Source organism: Notolabrus celidotus, chromosome 9 (genome assembly GCF_009762535.1).
Source record: "Notolabrus celidotus isolate fNotCel1 chromosome 9, fNotCel1.pri, whole genome shotgun sequence".
Classification (NCBI taxonomy): Eukaryota; Metazoa; Chordata; class Actinopteri; order Labriformes; family Labridae; genus Notolabrus; species Notolabrus celidotus.
Window position 1 is genome coordinate 26,776,595 of NC_048280.1, and position 20,382 is coordinate 26,796,976.

Genomic DNA, 20,382 nt, shown 5'->3' on the forward strand with positions numbered 1-20,382 from the left:
TCAGTTAGGTAAGAGTTTGGTTTTACATTACCTTTAATTACTTTAATAAGTCCCAATGGTCTTCAACTATCTCCATCAACCTAGAAACTAACAACCGCTCAACTGTTTACTTAGACTCGTCTTGGATAAACACTTTGTCAAAGGAGAACTGGAAGTCAACAAGAAACAGTGTCACAGTACTATCGCGTGACACTTAGCTCAGTCAACAAACTGTCACGCTTCCGTTGCTCTGGAGCTGATCTAAAAACGACCCGTACATGATCTGCCCTGAACAGGAATCCGTACTTTGCCCTATCCAGGCTATTTGAAGGTTTGCTCCATTGACGCTGACGTAGAACCACCGAAAAGAGGAAGTGATGCTGGGGTTCGTTCGTTTTTTATTTGTATAACCACTGATTCCCTCGTTAAAAAACACGCCCAGAGAAAGCAGCATACTCTGAGTTTTTGTGTTGAAATTGTCTAATATAGTTTACTCAAAATGGAGTACAAACATGGGGAAGAAAGTGTGTGTTCTTTGTTCCGCTCTGTGTTTCCAGGGGAACATTTAGGAGGCGGACTAGTAAACATTACAGGCGTGGGTAGTGCAGCTCACGTCTACAGCTTTGCTTTGCGTGTGACTTACAGGCATGGATCCAGGAAATGTGAGAGCAGCTGAGTTCAGAGAGCCTACCACCACTCCACAGGCTGATCTTTTTACACAATTCTATCAGTTTTTCCTTTATTTCTACATGTCAACTCATCAGCTCGTCAGATAAGCTTTATTGAAGATATGAAAATACTATTTCTCTCCCCGCTCCGCCCCCAAACTGGGAACCACTCAACAGCTGAGAGAATAAGGTAAATTACTCTGTTACTTAGTTTAGCTAGGTTCAACAGCTGTTGCTTATTTTCCTGGTGAGCCCGATATAGGCATTGAACTACACGTAGCTTCCATCCAAGAATCAGAGCTGTCTAAAAAAAAAAAAAAAAAGCCTATTTAATTTCACAATGGTTGATGAAAAATAGCTGTAACAGGATCAAGAATGCCCAACCACTCAGCCTCCGTGCCTGCCACCCACGTTTATATATTTATTCCATTACAGGTCCCACATTGAATCAGCTGGACACACTTGTGAGCTCAGAGATGTAGCAGATTTTCAGTCTCCTGCTGAGGTGGCAAACCTTGTATCTCGAAATCCTCCATTTGACGCTGCACTGGCCATCCATCTGTTTAAAGCTGGCAGGCTTCTCTTAGGTAAACATCATTGCTGTCATATGATCTGTTTACTTTCCTCCTTACTTCTGCCTTTCTTGTGTGTCAACACTAATCACAAACCTCCATGTTCACTGCTACCTGCTCCGCATATGTCAGAATCACCCTTTGTTTTATGTCTAACCTTTACACCAGACATCCAAGTGCCCTTTGGTGTTATCTCTGGAGGAACAGACTTAAATGAAGATGTGAAAGTTGAGCAGAAGCGTGTGGTTATGGAGCAGGTGCTGCTGAAAGCCAGGTGATGTTACTGCAAACAACTCATTTTTTTCAAATAACAAAAATTAGTAAAGGGTTTTACACTTTCTAGTTTGCTTCTGTAAACATTTATAAATATATTTGGTATATTCTTCACCAAAATTATGAACTGTGGAAAACTACAGAGTCAGAATTTGCATGATATAATTGATGTATGTTTTATGTTCTATCTGTGTTTTCCTTTGATTATGCAATGTCAAATATGAAGACTTTTTAACAACTTTAAGCAGGACAAGCACAGCTGTAACTAATAACCCTCTTAATTAAGCTGTGTCAGTTTATGGGCCATGTTATGCTTATTCTTTCACAGTTCTTCCACGTCACAGTTATGCAGAATGAGGCTTAGTTACATCTATGTTTGTCTCAGGTAGTATGTGTGCCATGAGGGGGGGTTTGTTGGTGACAGTCTTCTTAATGCATTAGTCATGGTTAGTTAATGGATTACAAGTCCAAATATGAGAGTAATGTGTCATATGTTTCACTAACTTTCTCTCATAGAAGTTTGATGCAGACTTCACCAACATGAAGTGTGAGCAGAAAGTAAATGTGACCATTTGCAATTTTTGAATGAAGTTGTTCATTTGAAATAAAAAAGATGACCTCTAATTTAATTAATATGAATTGCATACTAACCAGAGTCACTGCACGTGTGGCTTATTTCAATTCAGCCAGACATTCATTCTTTTAATATTTTCGCTGATTTTCCTACAACAATTCCAAGACTATTCAAGATTTGAAATTGTTGCAAAGCGTTTCAATCATATCTGTCTTGAGTACTGACATGAAAGTATAAGGTTGAACACAAGCAAACCCAGACTCTGCTGGCAGTGTCCTCTCTTTTCCCCAAGTTAGTGCTCACGTGAATATCAATACCTTGTGCTCTGGAAACAGACCCTGATGTTTCTGGAATTAACAGAAACATCAGGGCATTATGATAATGCACTAGAGGGTATCCATCTAGTAAGTCTTGGGGGATAAATGCCTTCTGGGGGAACAGGGAAATGCAGGTCTCATGACTTCAAACATCTGAATCTTCACACCTCCTTCTGTTGGCGCCTTCTCACACAAACCTTGATCATGCTTGATCATGATATTCAGTCACCACTCTGAGCTTGTTAGCCCATTTGTTATAGCATGCTCACACTGAAATTGATATATCCCCACTGTTTTTTGCTCCACATTCTCTTTGTTTTCCTCTTGGTATTCTCGGTGTGTTCATCCTGAAATCCTTTGCCTTCAAACTTCTAGCAGTTTTTCTGCTCTCATGCACTCAGTCTCAGCCTGGAGACTTGTGTTTTACTTGTGTTACCACTGCTTTTGGCTCTGCTGTTGAACAAACTCTCATAACTTTTTTTTAAAGGCTTAAACTTTAATGTCAGCAGTGAAGATTCTTTGTACTGAAACTGCTTTACAAGGGTGATAATGAAGTGTTTTTTTAATCAGGTTTGCTGTTGCATTTACTGACAAACTAAAAGAAGAGGCTGAGCAATTTCTGGTATGATTTTATCTTTTTTTGTATTATCACCTTATGTATATTAGTGCAGCAGTTTATGTCTAAAACCCACTGATGATTTTATGCACAAGTCTGTGGCTAGTTAGGCATAGCATGTTTAATACCAATCCTGCTCATTTAATTTTTGCACCAACATTTCTGTAAGTACCTAAATACAGGTTCATCAGTATGTGTGTGGACTCCCTGCTTTGGTGCAGCCCCCTGACACTTAAACCCAACATAAACACAACTGAAAGTTCATTGTAACTGATATTTAACATAAACAAAACATTAACCTAATCAAGAAGTGAGGGCAGAAGTTTTCCGTTTGCACTTTATGGCACATCAGCAGACAGCAGGAGCCTGACGGCTTCAATAAAGTAGAACAGCAGGGCTTTTACTATACAAACACAACACTCTGCCCTGTCCTGTAATAGTTTGGCATTAAAACAATATTACCATGTTTTATTTTCAGATTAGGTTCCACCCGTAGGCTGCAGATTGAGGCGAGTGGCATGCTTTATCTCCACCGTTTAGTGCTGACAGCAGGCAGACAGGACAGGCACTGAGAGGCATCGCCACGCTTTTTATTGTGACAGAAAACACACATAGGGGATGGATCTAGTGTGATAACATCCAGTCAATTTCCTTTCTACCCACCTCTGATTTATTTTGTAGCACCTCCATTATCTTAGCAACTGCACTCCTGACTCGCTTCGAAAGTTTTGATTTTACTTAATATGTGTGGAGCTCAAAGTGCATTCATTGACTGTTTTTATTGACTGACATAAAGAGAAAGAAGCACAGGTAGAAATAATCAAATGTTATTTGTATAAACAAACATAACCAATAGTTACTGATTGTTTAAAACACTTCAGTATTCATGATCTGCCTCTTGATTTTACCATGACTTTACTGTTTTTTCTCTTAAGCTGTCCTCGAGCAGTAAGATCTATGTCCAGCCCCAAGGTAAGCTCTGCAGGATGAACATCCCCGCCTCCTGCTGTGCATCCCCGACTTGCCACTGAAGTGTTGCATTAATCAGCTTTGACGTTTTTTCCTCCATTATCGTGCTGTCTGCCGTACAGAGTTGTGTTTGCTCTTGCCATTGGCCACCGTGCCATGTAGGACAGCCCAAATCACTCTTCCATGTTGCTTCCCACCAGTAGCCTTGTTTGGCAAATAGTGTCCCTTCACAGATTAGAGAAGAGCCCTTGGCCGGCAGCATGGCTGAGCCGAGACCAGTGAAAGCTTAATTTTTATGCCTGTTGACAGATAATGATCTGTAGTGCATCTAACATAGACCTCACAACGTCATACTTTTGAACTACATGTATTTACCTGTAAAGCTCTTTGCATATAGGGGAATTAAACTGATTATTGCAAACTCAGTATGTTTCTGGAATGAATAACAATCATAAAGAATAGGTATAGGAACATAGAGTATGTGATGTTTTATGAATCAGCGTCTGTCAAATTTGCAACAAAGTTCAAGATCACAAAATAATCTGAACTAATTTTCTATCAATCTATAAACCATCTTGATAGTTTTCGCAAAATGTACAGTATGATAATAACGATGGACAGTCAAAGCTTAACTTTTAACATCATGCCTTTAATCTGTTTACTTTCTGTTTCTTTCAAGGTGTCTACACAGAAGCATCTGAAAACTTCTGCTGGACTGAATTCTTGAGGAGCTCAGGTATTCAACTTTCTTCAAGCAGCAACATGAGACTTGATCAATCACAGGACTTGCTTTGAATAATTTTAAAGATTGCTTATATTCGTTCATGATTTGGCTCAGAAAGAAAATATTCTTGTGTTGATTTAATTTGTTGTTACAGCAGTTCATCTTTGTCATCCTTATGTAACATGATTATGATAATTGTAATCTCATTACGAAGGCTATGTCTCAAACTGTAGCTGGATAGTTTGTGCACATCACAAATCTTTAAAGGGACAGGTGTTCAATAGTCTTCATTACATTAAAAAGGAAAGGAGACTGCATTTTAACATTTAGACTCATAGCAGGTTATAGGTTTTATTGTTGTTACCTTTGCAAGCTATACATGATTCTGACACATATTGTCAGTATTCTGCATAAAAGCCTGACTGCTGCACTAGGCACTGATGCACTCTGTTAGTGACTTCTCTATGTGTCAAAGGCTAAACAGGGGGTCCACCTCAGTGTGCATGATGGTGAATCCATTCAAAGAGCACCAACCTGAAGAGAACTAGTCAGAAAGGATAAAGTAAATCCGTGCTGTGGTAGATATATTCATAAGGTGGTCAGGACAGACCAGGACATAAGCTCGTTTTTCCAGCCTTTTCCCTTCAGTCCTCAAAACTCTAATTTGAATAACTCAGTAAACATCTACATCTACACAAACAGCTTGGTCATTGCAGGATAATGTTTATCCCAGGTGCATTAGTGCTCATAGAGAGCACCGATGAGTACAGAGAGGAGCAATTGATTAATGGCTCCACAGCGTGGGGTCATTTGTCACAATGCTTCACAACTGGTACAAGAATTACTAATTGCCTACAGTCAGTCCTCAGTTTGTTATACTTGGAACAGGAGACAAAGCTATTGTGCTTTTCCTCAGATGTGATGAAAGGACTGTAATCAGACTTTTGAAGTTATAAAAATGTGTCCGCATTTATGTGTTTATAAATGTCTGATGGTATAATTATTTCTGTTTCATATCAGTGAATGCTGTCTTTTTTTTTTATTCATGCCACTGTGTTTTCAACAATGCTCTACAATACAGCACATACTCAGGTTTTTTATTATGTTTGTATGTAATAAGGGTATGGTCTTGGCTATCTGCCTGTTACCCGTCCTTCCTTTGAACTTCAGTGACCCGTTCTGTCGAAAAACATCTCACTTAATAATGTAATTAGTGTTTCACTTTTCCACAAACGTAACAATGTAGTCTGAAAGAATAGCTCCTGCTGCAGCCTGTGATCTGGATTTGAGAAAAATAACCATTACACAAAGGTGAAATCAAAAGTAGGCTATAGCTTGTATATACTGGGTAGGAATTGGATTAAATGTATTCTGCATGGCCCAGGGTTGCGGTATCACACTATAGAAGAGCTCCACCGGTGTACATAAAAGAGTCAAATCACTTGAGCTGTCAGTGCGTGAAGCCTCTCGTGTCGGTTGATGGTGACCCCCTGCTGTGAGCCTCGCAAGGTTGTGCTAAGGAGATACAGCCCACGTCAAACAACACTGTAGAGGGAGCAGAGATGCTTTGATTCACTGAACAACACAGAAAGCATGTAGGGGGTAGGTTGTTTTTCTTGTCCTGCCGCTTGCTTTTTAAATGATGATTATGCTGGTCATTTTCATTGGAGGATCTGTGTAAATGGTAATTAGTGATCATAACATGAAGGTAGATTATATGCTGAGTGTAACACCTGTTGTGATATTAAACGATGGGAGCAGGATCAAGGAAAAGTGTTTGTGCCATGTAGGGCAGGTCATACTTGGAAAAGACCTAATGTGCCTCGGTTTTTCTACTACCATGATTGGTTTTACAGATATTTGTCTCCAAAAAAAGAAAACGACAACGAAAACTTCAGACCTAGGTTGTGTTAATATAATTTGAATGAATTTTAAGTGTTTTCCCCGGCTCAAGTTATTCAAAAAACGTCTTTTTTTGCATATTGGCTCACCTTGGTGTTCATTGGTTGTTTGTGTCTTTGTAGAAGGCAAGTGTAAAGCCCCATATCATGGGATTTGATGTAATTCATTCAGTCATTTTGGCTGAACAAAATGTTGTTTTGATATCTAGCTAATCTGCATGTGCAGCTCTAATCTGCAGAGATGGAATTTTTTTTTTACTGATTTCATGTGACAAGCAGCAAAAATTTGGGCTCCAACCATGTTCTGTTTGCAATTTGTGAGATGTTTGAACTTCATACTCTGTCAAACGGGAGAGGTTGAGAATATAATTGAGTAGAGTAAATTAGAATAGAACAGAAACAGAATAGAATGAAATAGAATAGAATAGAATAGAACAAAATGAAACAGAGTAGAGTAGAATGGAGTGTAATAGAATAAATAGAACAGAACAGAATAGAATGGTTTAGAATAAAATAGGATATAATGAAAAAGAGTACAGTGGAATGAAATGGAGTAGAGCAGAGCAGATGTGCACTATCATTTGCGCGGGTACAGGCAGGGACGGGTCAAGACTTTTTTGAGTGGGGTGGCCCAAGTGAGCACTGACTTATAAAGGGGTGGCATAAAGTATGTGTACACAGGCTTAAATGAATGGCATTTAGTAGGGAAGTAACAGTGTTGACAATTGTGCAGCCTGTTGCAACACTGTCCAAAAAGTTTATATTGACATGAGTTGTGAATCTGAGGTCACATTTGGGCAAGTAGCCAATCATAGTTGAAGATTTTGGGGTTGCAGTTTGGATGGCTAATCAGATTTCAGTGGGGCTCCATGCCACCCCCGGCCACCCCTCTGGGGATGCCCCTGAGTACAGGAACATTAGAGTTTTTGTGATTTGCTCCTAGGTAAGGCTTTATAAAAGAAATAAGAATATTTTAAATACAAAAAAGAGCAACAAGATAAATGAGATTTAAAAAAAAAAAAAAGCACACCAGAAGTTCATACAACATAAAAAATACAGGCGCAGACTTGGCCTAATGGTTAAGTTGCACGCTACGGGCAGCCCAGGCTCGGATCCAGCCTGTAGCTCCTTTCCTGCATATCATTCCCCTACTCTATCCCAGCTTCCTACACTATTCACTGCCCTCTCCTTCTGTATATTACTAATGGAGTATTTTTTGCTCACTGCAGTTTTTTCACTTTTTTATCGCTCTGTGAAATATTCAAGAAGGTGAAATGAGGGTTACAGTACTTCCTCCTCACCCCCATGTCCTGTGCCTTGAGTCTTACATTTGCGGGAGAGAGGCTGTCGTGGATACGGGCCTTTTAAGTGTAGATTCCCGCTGACCTGTGGTGCGTCAGATTGTACCCTGAACAGAACATAATCAAAGCTCTTCAAAAGTTTAACACCGAACTAACTGTCTTAATGTACTCTATCTCACCCTGAGATTAAAAGTACATCCTTGGATAGATATGTGCTGCTACTTCCATGCACATGCCATACACATACCCACACATACTGATGAAAACAGGAGGGGATGTTCAGAGTGCCCTCTGAAATCAAAGGCAAATGTACAAAGATGTGTCTAACATAGAACTCACAGCACTGCAAAGAAACAGAGAGAAAAGATTGCTGCAAGCACAACACATGATTTGTGCACTTTGTTTTTCTCCCCTGAGGAAAGATGAATAGTTTTTATTTCTTTGAATTTCTTTCTCATTTTGACAAGTCTGAGCTCTGGTATGATTCCAACTACTCTCCATTATTTTCCTTCACCTTCCTCTGAGGTAGTGACTTGTTTATTTCCCTTCGCTAACATGCTTTCTCTCATCCTGTGAATCAATGGGAGTAACTTTCGATACAGCCCCCAGATTTAGAGCTTTTTTGACAATCAGCTCCCAGGATCAGGGTCAATGCCCAGACTCCACGCTGTCATTTTAAGATTCTCTTTAATAGCATTAAAGAGCTGCTTCAGCCTCCTGATCTGGACTTATCTGGCAGCAGGGGATTTCACTCGACTGTCACTGCGCCTTAAGCACGTGCGCTTGTCTGTTTGTAGTATTAGTGTTGAAATGTTTTGTTTCTCAATTTTTTCACCCAACACTTTCAAAACACATTTTTTTTGGGGCTTTTTTGTACTTCATTTAGATTTTGGTTCAACAGCTCTTTGCAGAACACTTTGAGCACTTCAAATACCTTGCACCTTTAATGAACAACTTCTTGACTGACTTTTCTGATGAGTGTGTGCTGCTACTTTACTTTTATATCTTGTTTTTTTGCCTAGGATGTTTTTTATTGAAACTGTCATATTTTTAGTAGGAATGTTGTGTTATTTTGAAGAGTTGTTTTTACTGCAGGTTCTTTGAACACTGCTTTGGACTGGGAGATCAGTATTTTGTCTTCTTGATGTATGCAGATAGATGAGAAAAATTCCAACCGTATCTTAAATGTTGAATCAGAGACCTTAAACTTTAATTACTGCATTTACATAACTCACTTTAAGTTTACATACAACCAAAATTGCCTTGAATAGTGCCATAAAGAACACGGTAAAATGCCTTTGAAGTTATATAAGGATAAAGATACTGTGGTTAGAAATGTGCATTATCTTTGAAGGATTAGACATTTTGCAGAGGTTTTTATTGTCCTGAGGGAGTCAAACAGGACATCAGTAATCTCACTTTCCCTTCAGGGTCATCCTCAGGTCGGAAATTTCCCTCATCCACTTAAATCTGAACATCTTCTCGACAGATTGGCACAAGATTTGGTTCAGAATTTCAAGTCTCCAGACAATAAATCCTTATGACTTCAATGATACTTAATCTTATCCTTAAGAATAACAATGAGGTTTACATTTGGTGTTTTATTAAGACGTCCATGAGCCCCTAAGATCTTTGCACAATTTTAGTGATCCAAATACTTTTAATCCCAAGGATCAAATTTCCCTTTGCTCTGTGATTTGGTCAGTAAGCAGATACCTGCAAATGCCCTGACAATCCCGTCATTGTTAGCTGTTTGTGGAGAGCTGAATACCCAAACAAAACATGCTCAAACACAAAGAAGGCGATTATGGTTCACATTATATGGTGCACCCTAATCACAAAAAAGAAAAAGAAACAAAAGAACAAAGCAAAGTGTGCTTCAGGATTGGGAGTGCTGGTAACCTCAACATTTATTATACTCAAAGAAACATGAGCCAGAGGAGGTGCTTAGAAAGAAGTACATTGTTCTTTCAGTGTTGATAAAGAATTGTGGTTTTGTGGGTTGACCACATTGACTGTATATAACAATGGACTACATGTCTCCACCTCCTCCCACTGTACAAAAATGAAGCTAAGATACCCTATAGCAACGAGCGCTGACATCTCTCACATTTTGAGCCGGAGTCTGTGTTGTAGGAATCAGTTCTTGTAACTGCGGTATTGTTACAATGTTACAATGTCATCTCGTATGTACGTCGCTTTTATCCAAAGCGACGTACATACGAGAACAAGAACAACACAAGCAAAGAATTAGACAAGAGGAAACAAGATCAGTACGGGCAACAAAGTGCTTCAAGTCCATTTGGGTGCAGGTACTGCTAAGTAGTGTAAAGGCAATGCACAAAAGTAAATAAGGTTTTTTTTTCATTTATTTTATTTGTAAAATGAGGAACATCTACAATGAAGCAACCAAACCATTTAAGACTTTCCGTTATCATCATATTGACATCCAGTACAAACGGTAAACTCCTGTGCTGAAAAATGTAAAACCAATGCAAAAAAATCCCAAAACCTTGTGATGAGAAAAATACAGACATGATAGAATGTTATTTCTGTGTTGATTAGAAGTTTGAAACACACACACACACCAGACCTTCTGTGATTTGCATATTGTTATCTGTTCGCAAGGCTCAGGAACAGACCAGGGGCTGACAAGTCATGAAGGTGACCAGCTCACAGCTCTTTGAATGTGTTTAACAATGTAGTCATCTTATACTCTGAAGAGGATATATACCATGTTGAATCTTTACTCTGGGTCAGTTGTGCCGACCTTGTCTCGCTTGTCAGATCCCGCTGCCAACTGATCGCTTTGCAAAGTTCACTGAAGGCCGGAATAAAGCTCACAAAAAGACAAACCATCGTAGTTTGAGTCTTTCACTTTCAGATTTCCGCCACCACCTCCAGTTCCTCAAGTGTCCACTTGAGACTGTCTGCAAATTCCATTGAATCCCTTCTATGTCCAATAAAGTGCCCATTTTAACTGCAAAATTTAACATGTTTAAAGCCTAGTTAAAAGAAAAATATTTGTTTTAATAGCCAATTTCTCAATTTGTACAAATATATTGTTTTGTTTAATGACGCATCTGTTTTCAGCATTTTAAGGCTAAGAGTTTTGAATAAATTTGCATAATTAGGAATGTGACTGAGATGAGTAACAGATGTGCGCCTTGTAGCCTTGTAGCTGCCTGCCTCTGCTCCACCTCTGCCTCTGTTAGAATGATAAAAAGTAAGCTTGAGTCAGCATTTCCAATATGCGGACCACCTTCTAGAGCTTTAGAAAGTCTCTTAAGAAACTAGTGGGTGACATCACTGAGATTACGTCCATGTTATATACAGACTATGGTCTTGCCCCTTTCACCAACCATAAGACTCATTATCTTAAACATAAAATGGCAAAAGTTGCTCAGGAAAACAGCTTCTTGTGTTGTTCCATTGTACACCGCAGCAGGAGCCACATTTGTGAACAGAGCAGTAAATCAGGCTGTTCTACCCGGTTTTCAGTAACATTAAAACTAAACTTGTCAGAAAAATTAATATTGGCACATAAATCAGCATGATAAGAAATGCTGTTACCTTAAGGGAGTTGTTATGCTGTCCTTTTTTGTATTCAGTTTATGGATGAACATTTGGATTGATTTAAAAAGTTGGAACATCGGAGAAAAAGAAGCCATTCAGTTTCGCTGCCTCTCTATTAAATTAAGGCTTCCAAAATGTTTTGAGTCATTAGCCTGATGTTTTGTTAGCTCATCGTAATCTGGGCTTGTTCAGTGTGCAAGTTGTCACACTAACACTCGGGAGGCTCTGTAGTTGTGACGCTGTATTACACACTGATTGGACTTCAACCTTCGAATGTTTTCGGCAGACTATTCCCTTGCTGAGTGTTACAACTCCGATCAGAGAATTGCGAGTGCACATTAGTCACCGCTGTCTTATTTTCCTCATGACCTTGGGTGATGTATTGCTTTCATTATCTGCCGATGTACTTGGGATGTTCATTATGCAGTGTTTTGATATTGTGCTGCCGTCTCTGTGTGTGTCTGGCTTCTCTCCAGGTGTAAGCAGTGAGTGTGGGGATGAGCTGCGTGTTTTCCTGTTGGTCTGTGGCCTCAGGAGAGTCAAGGACCCCCTCTATCTGTTGGAGGTTTTTTCAGGTAGACCATGCAATAATTATGTGCAACATCCATTTTCTGCATGTACTAGTGATAAACACATAAAATAAACACATTATGAAGTCATGGTAAAGCAATTAGAGCAGATGAAAGAGGTCTGGAGGTTTCTCTGGGGCATGTTTTCAAGCTTCATGTCAGGTAAACCCTCAAAAGACAAACAACCTGCCTGTGTTACTGTAGTAGTCTATGGTAGAGGCAGTGGCAGTGTCTTCATAAATTAGGAATGAGGTTGGATCTCTGCGGTAGAGTTTCAGCTAATTGAAAATTTATGTGAAAGTGCAATGAGATTTTTCTGACAGCCCATGTTGGTCCTAAAAAAGGATTCTATCTCGTCTTTATAGTGTTTCTCTTATATCACACTCACTCTCTTGTCTTGGAGTATATGCCTAGATTACTCTATGAAATCTTACACATCCTCTTCTTACATTCTCTTTTATTTAATGTGACTTTCAAAGCACACAGTTATGGTAATTGGGCAGCACTAGAGGGCGTCAAATTGTATATTCAAGTTTCATCCAGATAGGAGAAGTAGAGGTGTCGGTTTTCACATCTTGGAGGAAATTGTTTTAAGTTTGTCTGCTAGAATACAAACTCTGGTGTGCTAAGAGAGTACAACTCTAAGATTTAAATGCAAAAAACATCTTTACTGCTCTCAGGGAGGATGCTGCTTTTCAATTTCTTTTTACTTTCTTCACATTTATAGTTGTATTTTTTTGTCTCAGAGCGGAGGGAGAAAGCTGTATGTCTTGTCTTTCAGAGTGGCATTGTGAAGATCCGCTGAATGTTTTGGTCATCGTGGGGCCAAAGGTGAGCTAAGAGTCATTACACTAAAAGTCACATCTGACCCTTTACAATGATGCTCTGTGCTGTAGGAATAACCTACAGTAAGAACCTTCCCTGGCTATCCAGGTGACCTCTAATTGGATGTAGCACAGATACTGGCTTAACTCTTCAGCTGGAATTAAAGGCCATTGTGGGAGGAAATGGCATCTTCTGCAATCATGGCAAGGGTCAACAGCAGCAGCAACAGCAGTCGTCCTGTTTATTTATTATTGTGTGTCCAACTGTTTAGCTAGCTGCTTTAGACACTGATGTGTCCTCTGCTCCAGATTAGTGCTTGGATTTGACCAGTGACCTGTATAGAAGGACCCCATTTTATTTAGTACACATGGATGGACATTTTTCTGTGTCTGCTACAGCCAAATCAGTATGGAACACCAACACACCATCATGTCTCCATCATGCGTGTTATTCCTGAGGACATTGACCGCACACACACACACACACTGCGAGGCTTCACGTCAAGTCAAATGATTGAAAAAATGCAATAAGGCCCGCCATGATTTATGATGATTCATAAATCATGGCACACAATCAAATCAGACGAGGGAGTTTTTATACATTTGCTGTAAAAGTATCTTTTTTTCTCTGATTGCACTTTTATGTTCTGTCTGCTCGATGCTGCAGAAAGAAAGATAGAAGTCACGTCCCACCAACCAGCAGCAGCCTCAGCGCTCTTACGACTGTTCCTCCTTTCCAATCTCTCCCTCATTGATTTCTCTCTTCATCTCCTCTTCCCCCTGACTTGCTTTGATACCACATCACTGTACAGTTTTTTAGCGTCTGTTCTGTCTTTCAAATGGCGGTGTCAGGCAAAAGGTATGTTCTGCTTTCGTTTTTTTTCTCAAAAAACTACTCAATTAGACATGGCCAGGGGCTCATACATGGTCGCACCGCTGCCGCTTCTCGCTGCGCTCCTGCTTTGTTGTTGTTTGATGAAATGGTTCAGTGGAAGCAGAGACGTGTGATTCATGCTGACACTCCTGAATCAGAGTGGGAGCACGTTTGTTTGTTTGCCTGAGAAATGAAAAGCCACACACTATTATTATGATAAACATGTACTCGTACGAAGGCCACATTTCCCCCTTGATAATTACAGGATTCCACTTTTTGATTTAACATTATTGAAGATTCAATGAAGTGGAAGTAAAATCTGAAAAACATAAACCAGCCTATCATGCGTACTTTAAATCTACACCTACTTCAGTGGAGTAATAAGCGCTGTGGCTGCACAGCATCTGTCATTAAGAGGAGAATTCAGGTCAGTTTGTCAGCAATGACACGTCACTCTCCTGTAACTGGGCTTTATCAAGCACTACAATAATAGTGCAGCATATTCTGCTCTATTACTGTACAATATGAAGGATTATTTTCAGTGTTTTAATTTTTAATGTTTGTAAGCTTTTGCACCAAATGTTTGTTAAAATAAGTCAATATGTGCTTAGAACCAAAAGAGCAATGACATTATCAGAAAAAAGAGACAGACAAATTCAGTTTAAAGATATAAAACATTGATATAACATCTGTTTTCCTTTTCTGACTCGTCATTTGATTCCCCCTCGATTTCTGCCGATTCACTGAGTGACAGTACAGGATCAGTACAGTGCTTAAATCAGTTGTTTATTAATACAGCCTTTATCCTGATACATCCACACACTGGTTTTACAATGTCCGCTAAATCCCCAGATTAGACCAGGATACAAAAACTCTAGATTCTTTGAATTGAACAAACGACGCACTTTACAGTAGAGTCCTCTTGGAAATTTCATGAGTTATAAAATGAAAGAGGAAAAAAGTAGCAGCTTGCTTGGCAACATCTTTGACCTAAATTGCTATGCTTTGACTTTTCTGTGGGCAGGCTAATGCACGCAAATCCCACACTGCAATTAATCAGATTGGCCACCCACCCCACCCTGACCCCAATCTCTGGAAATAGAGGATTTACAGAGAATGATTTGCCCATGATAGAAATTATTAATTGTGTCATTGTTTATTTCATCCTCCTGATTAAGTCATTGCTGGAATCCTTGATGAAAACACTGCTTTTTTTTCGATGTTTAGAAAACAAGCTTCTCTTGTGTTTGTCATGTGTCTGTCTCTCTCAGATTGATCCTGTGCTTACTGTTGACATGGAAGCAGTTGTTCAAAGGTAAGCCTAATTTTTGTTGCCTTTCTTTTTCAGCTTCACATCTCACAAAAGAAAATTTGAGATCTGACAGTTTAATTGCCGACACTTTTCTCCCGTGAGGAATTTAAAGACTGCTTATCCTTCTATTTATCCCACGCAGCACAAGAAAGTATCTCAGTAAATGCAGCTTACATTTATCTTGACATAATGTAAACAGAATGAAAATCTTTGGGGAGCACTAAAATCCTGTTGTTTATCATCTGTCCTCCCGCTCTCAAGTCGAGGTGGATCTCTCAGTTTTTTTTCGCCAGAGGCCTTCACCACATCAAAGATGTTTGCGGCAGGAAGCTGCCCTCTCTGGTTAGGACTTTACCTGGACTCACCGTGCATGTCACACATAGTGCAACCGTGTATCCTGCCCCCAGCTTGTCACTGCCCTTTAGCATCATTCACGCCTGTGAGCCTCGAGTCACGCAGAACTCATCTCTGCTTCTGCTTCTGCAGAACAGCAGGGGTCTTCTTGGCCCAGGAGAGAGACCAGCAGGAGCTTCATGCTGCCATGAAAAGGTGCTTCGCCGTGGTCAACAGCTCTGTTTCAGAGGGCATGTCAGCCTCCATCTTGGAGGTAAACATCTCCAGGTGTCATGGGTAGCAACTCGGCCGCTGAACAAAACTGTATCTCCTTTAAAGTCATGCATTGTGGTGCAGAATAATATTCTGGTGATGAGACGTTGTTTATCGAAGTATTTGCTGAGACTTAGCCGAGCAAAGCCCTGCAAAAAAAAACGAAACTGTGTGAATATTTACAGCAGCCCTTATCTTGTTATTTCTCGCTCAGCTACAATGTTATCAGACCACTTCAGGGACAATTACCCAAATTAATTGCTTGACTCCAATCTTCCTATTCCTGAGTGAGCAAAACCTGCAAATCCACTTAATCTCTCTTAAACTCAGTCGATTAAGACAATCCACAGTAGGCTTAAAGTCTGATTAGTCTGTTAGCATGTTTCACTCAACAACCTGCTGAAGGTATTAGCTGATACAGATTAATTCTGTAAGTAAACTAATGCAGAGATGAGCAGAATAGCCTATCAGTAAAACTGCCAAGGTGTTTTTGTTGTAAAAGTGAGTGAGTTTTTCCTGTGACATCGTAATTATTGGCAACCTCTGAGCGGTTAATCTCTCTGCTCCAACAGGCCATGGATCTCGGGGTGCCAGTGTTGGCCCGGGACATTCCTGGAAACGCAGCTGTAGTTCAACACGAGTTCACTGGCCTGCTGTACTCATCTCCTCAGGTAGATAGGGACAAACACTGTCCAGGTCACTATAAACATTAAGCCCAGTTAAGCTTTAATACTGAAGATAGAGAGGATAAATTGCATTATCACTTCAGCCAACTACTACTCCTTTCACCTCAATTGACTGGGAAAGCGCTTAATGACTGAGGACACGTATGTAGATTTATCTTCCAAACTGTTCCAGCATTCATTTGTAAAACTTTCAACTCAGAATTCAAGAGAGAAATAGAAGGACGTACTCTAAAACAAATTGATATTTTACAGGATTTTTCTTAGATTAGAATCAAAAAGTGCAGCCTGCAGGGACAGAGTTAAGACACAACACTACCACACAGTGATGCAACACATGGCATCATGCAGCAAAGGGCATGATGCCGGGTACTTAATGAGGTTTGATGATAGTTTTCCATAAGCACTGTCAGTCTGCCGACTGGAGAGACAGTAACACACTTATAACACATCTCCATCTGACTACACAGTTACGTCTTCTCATCACATATACAACACTACTTTGGTCTTGATTGATTTTATTCATGTTGAAATCTAAAGGTTAAGTTTAATCATCAATAAGCATCCTGAGATTAAAGCTCCTGTAAGGAATAAATGATTGATGCTGATTTTGGGCCAAGGCAGTGTATCTTATCTCTTTGCTGATTTTGTATTGTACAATTGTAAGCAATGTTTTTAATATAAAAATCTAAGCCAGCTATAATGACAAATGTATCACTTGATAATATTTGCTGTGGAAAATGTAAAAAAAAAAAAGGCTTTCTCACAGTGTGCTGTTCGTCTGGCACCTACCCCACAGCAGCTGTTTCAAGCATTTAAAATATCTACATAGAAATAATCAATCTTCATGCTGATGGTCTTGTTTGCTTTTGTAGCTCCTAAAGAGGCATCAATATTAATTTGAGTCTGTTTCACAGCCATCTGAAAACTCCTCACAGGAGCTTTAAGTTAGCAGAAAAAGAGCTAGGCTAATGCCAGTAGTTATCAGGGAAACAAGGTAAGCTTGTGTCGGCAGGAAAAGGAGAATGACAAAGGTTAAGGTCAGATGACAAAGGGCTTGACCACAGTGCTCTCATGACAACCAACATGCTCTAGCGTGATGTTGTTGTAACAGTTGAGATAAGTCCTCTTTGGGGGAAGGGGGGGATGAGGGTCACGTGCTCTCAGCTGAGCTGCCAGGAAGAAGCTCTCACAGATGGTCACAGCATCTTGGGCTGGATAAACCATGACCTCAGCCAGAGCTGACAGGCAATGGGTACTAGTCTTTCAGCCAAAACTTTCCTTGTAGTGGATCGCACTCAAGAGTTTGTTTTCTTTTCTGCCTGCCTCAAAATCCTCCTTCTCCTTACATCCTGTTTTTGATTGACAGTGTTTCAGGGTTTTTAAGCCTTCAGAGTAATTACATGAGAAGCATAAGTTTCAAAAAAGTGTCTAAAGAAACAAGCACAAGCACTTAAAGGCTTGAAGGAGTAAAATGGCACCTCCTGTCTGGCTCTATAATTTGCTCTAAAAGTGAAGTGATTATAAGCATGCTGCTCATAAGTTGAGCTTTAATCCTGTAGCGGAGGATTTATAGCTCTCATATGGCCATACAGAAGAGCAGTTTGCTACCAAGAGCCTCTCCAGACATAATCACATCATTTGAGTGAAGTGAAGTAGAGAGAATTGGCCTGCTGACTGGCAGCAGCTAAAACTTTGTATGCCCACTGGCTCTTTGCTGCAGTAAATGTTGGCTGCCATGTTACAGGATCCCTTTCAGACACTTCACTTCGTTTTGTTGGAGGCTTCACTAAGTCCTCTGGGCCAACGGGTGAGCAACAAGGATTCAGGATGCTATTTGGTTACAGCACCTCTTAAGTCATCAATTTTATCCTCATCTCCCCCTTCCTGTCACCCTGTGACAGCAGTTATTACAGTATTTTACTGTAGCTGTCACTTTGTTTGTTTTCACCTCTCCTCAGAAGCAGATGAGAGGTAGCAGCTATTAGGATAGACTGACTGTTGGACAGCTGTTTTTAGATCTGCAGCCATAAATTCCTCCATCCTTTGGCAATGTCTATTCCCTAATCAGTGCACCGGCTTTTATCTGAATTCAGGATGATCTTTTATGTTTAAAAAAACATACCTTCAGGCAACTTCAGCGGCAAGCTTTAAGTGGTGTTTGGCAGTAAATAAGAACTAATTTTGTTTCTGTCCCTGCCAGGAATTTGTAAATCAATCTCAGAGGCTCCTGTCAGATCACGAGCTGAGAGAGAGAGTGGTGAGGAACGGGAAACTCTATGTGGAAGAACATCACAGCCTGAAGCAGGAGAGAGAAACCTACCAGCAGCTGATGGACTCTTTGCTTTGAGCTCAAGGTCACAGAATTGAACCTCACTATACTACTTTCTCAGGAACTTTACAAACAAAGAACAGGGCATGAAACGGGTAGTTTTGTTTTTTGAAGTAGGGTTGTATGAGTTTCTTTTCAATAGTAATTGTATTATTGACAGCGGATGCTGATCAGCTTGGCCCCTGTGTTGATAAACCAGCTGGAGAACCAGAATGGAAGCTGGGCTATCAACCACTTCAGTCTGGGTCAACTCTACCTACAATTTAGCTCTGTGCTAATGCCCATGAACCGAGAAAGTTTCTTGCTGTCACGAGTGGGGTTTGGTAAAGACAGTATGTCAGGTCATTTCTGAATCAGAGGATACCAGCAGCTCTCATACAGCTACAGTCTGCATCACCCACCAGAGTTCCCTGCCACACTGACCACTGCTGTTTTACTGACTGTCAACAATTTTCAGAAGTTAAACCAGAAAACCAGAAAAGTCAAATGGAAGTGTGTCTTCAAAGCAAGTTTTTGGCTCTCATTGATTATTTTTTTTTGCATAATGGCATAGCCCACGATGTGTATGATCTGTTTAACTTATCAAAACGCACTGTTAGCTGTTGAAGCGGGCATCAGATAATGTAATGGGCAAAAGTCAAGTTCACCATAGACCCAAACAGCTGATTGGTACACAGCAGGCAGACAAACATATGTGTGTTTTGTCCATAAATAGTGAAAATTAATGAGATTTGACAACAAAGCACAGTACAAAAACATGTCCAAATGAAGTGTACACTTATACCAACATTAATGTTTAGGTTGGAGTAAGTTAAAACTAGTAATACTTAGCTACGTTCCCTGCTAGAGTTAACCCCGTCTGCAGCTTTTGATAGCCTTCGTCTCAGTTCTCCAGTCAGTTTATCAACAAAGGGGCCGAGCTGACCGGGTCTCTCTGGGTAAAATACCTCATCAGTATGAACCTACTTCTAAAAATAACTAATTTCCCTTTAAACTATTGTTTACCTAGCAGAAGTGTAACTATCAAAGTTGTCTTAAGTCCTAGACTATTTAAAAAATCAGGTTACAAAGGTGCTTTTGTAAAAAAAAGCCTGTTTTATCTGCACTGCCTTATTGAAATGATGCAAATAAACTGAATGTACTTGGAACTGCGGATGTGCTGTTATTTATGGTTTGGTGTAGATGTAGAAGAAACACTGGCTCTCTGTATATTAAGTGTCGGTGGGAATTGTTGAGGTTGCTCTTTATATTGGTTTGTGATTTTATTAGTAAGTTAGTTGTAAAGTTATGATTTTGTCTGTGACAAGTAAAAAAAAAGTTTTTTTCACTCTGAACAAAATCCTGAATCCTGCAGTGTACCTTTGATTGTTTTTTGAAAGACAGTTGCAGTTTACTTTTTTTTCTTATTGGTTTTTCTCTGACAATTACTCTCTCACAAGAAGAATGAAGCACAGCATGCTCAAAGTATCCAAAGAACCCCTGTATGTGATTCATTCAAACCCAGCAGCACTTCTACTCCTTTGTCTTCAAAATCCTTAAAGAATTGTTAAACTATGACTTCTCTAAAAATGCATTGCAACTCATCTACTCTTGCAAAATACACATCCAATATTTCTTTTCCTCCCAGTCCTTGTGCTACCACATTCATTTTTGATAAAGTGCCACGGTTGGGTTGCACATGTTCAAAGGCCCAGCAGAAACTCAATTTGTTT

At 39.8% G+C, this 20,382-nt stretch overlaps 2 protein-coding genes across 6 annotated transcripts in view; one reads left to right on the top strand and one right to left on the bottom strand.

The window, feature by feature from the left end:
* Positions 1-298, bottom strand: part of slc15a4 (solute carrier family 15 member 4) — a 30,985-nt gene extending 30,687 nt beyond the window's left edge. Inside the window, exon 1 of the mRNA XM_034691336.1 lies at positions 32-298. The gene's annotated coding sequence lies outside the window, so the exon portion shown is untranslated. The remainder of the gene's footprint in view (positions 1-31) is intronic.
* On the top strand, positions 198-19,818 carry glt1d1 (glycosyltransferase 1 domain containing 1). 5 transcript variants are annotated; one of them, XM_034691340.1, is made up of 13 exons: positions 207-641; positions 825-837; positions 1,083-1,234; positions 1,388-1,493; positions 2,954-3,005; positions 3,935-3,971; positions 4,648-4,704; positions 11,947-12,045; positions 12,821-12,870; positions 15,009-15,052; positions 15,536-15,598; positions 16,228-16,326; positions 18,542-18,651. In XM_034691340.1, exons 1-12 carry the CDS (start codon positions 479-481, stop codon positions 16,283-16,285), a joined length of 894 nt encoding a protein of 297 aa, XP_034547231.1. In that variant the 5' UTR covers positions 207-478; the 3' UTR covers positions 16,286-16,326; positions 18,542-18,651. The 5 variants fall into 5 exon arrangements, 4 of the variants coding, with proteins under 4 accessions (XP_034547232.1, XP_034547231.1, XP_034547229.1 ...); XM_034691338.1 differs by having other exon boundaries at positions 233-641; positions 15,536-15,656; positions 18,542-19,818; XM_034691341.1 differs by lacking the exons at positions 16,228-16,326; positions 18,542-18,651 and adding an exon at positions 15,311-15,391 and having other exon boundaries at positions 198-641; positions 15,536-15,646.
* The last annotated feature ends 564 nt before the right edge of the window (positions 19,819-20,382 follow it).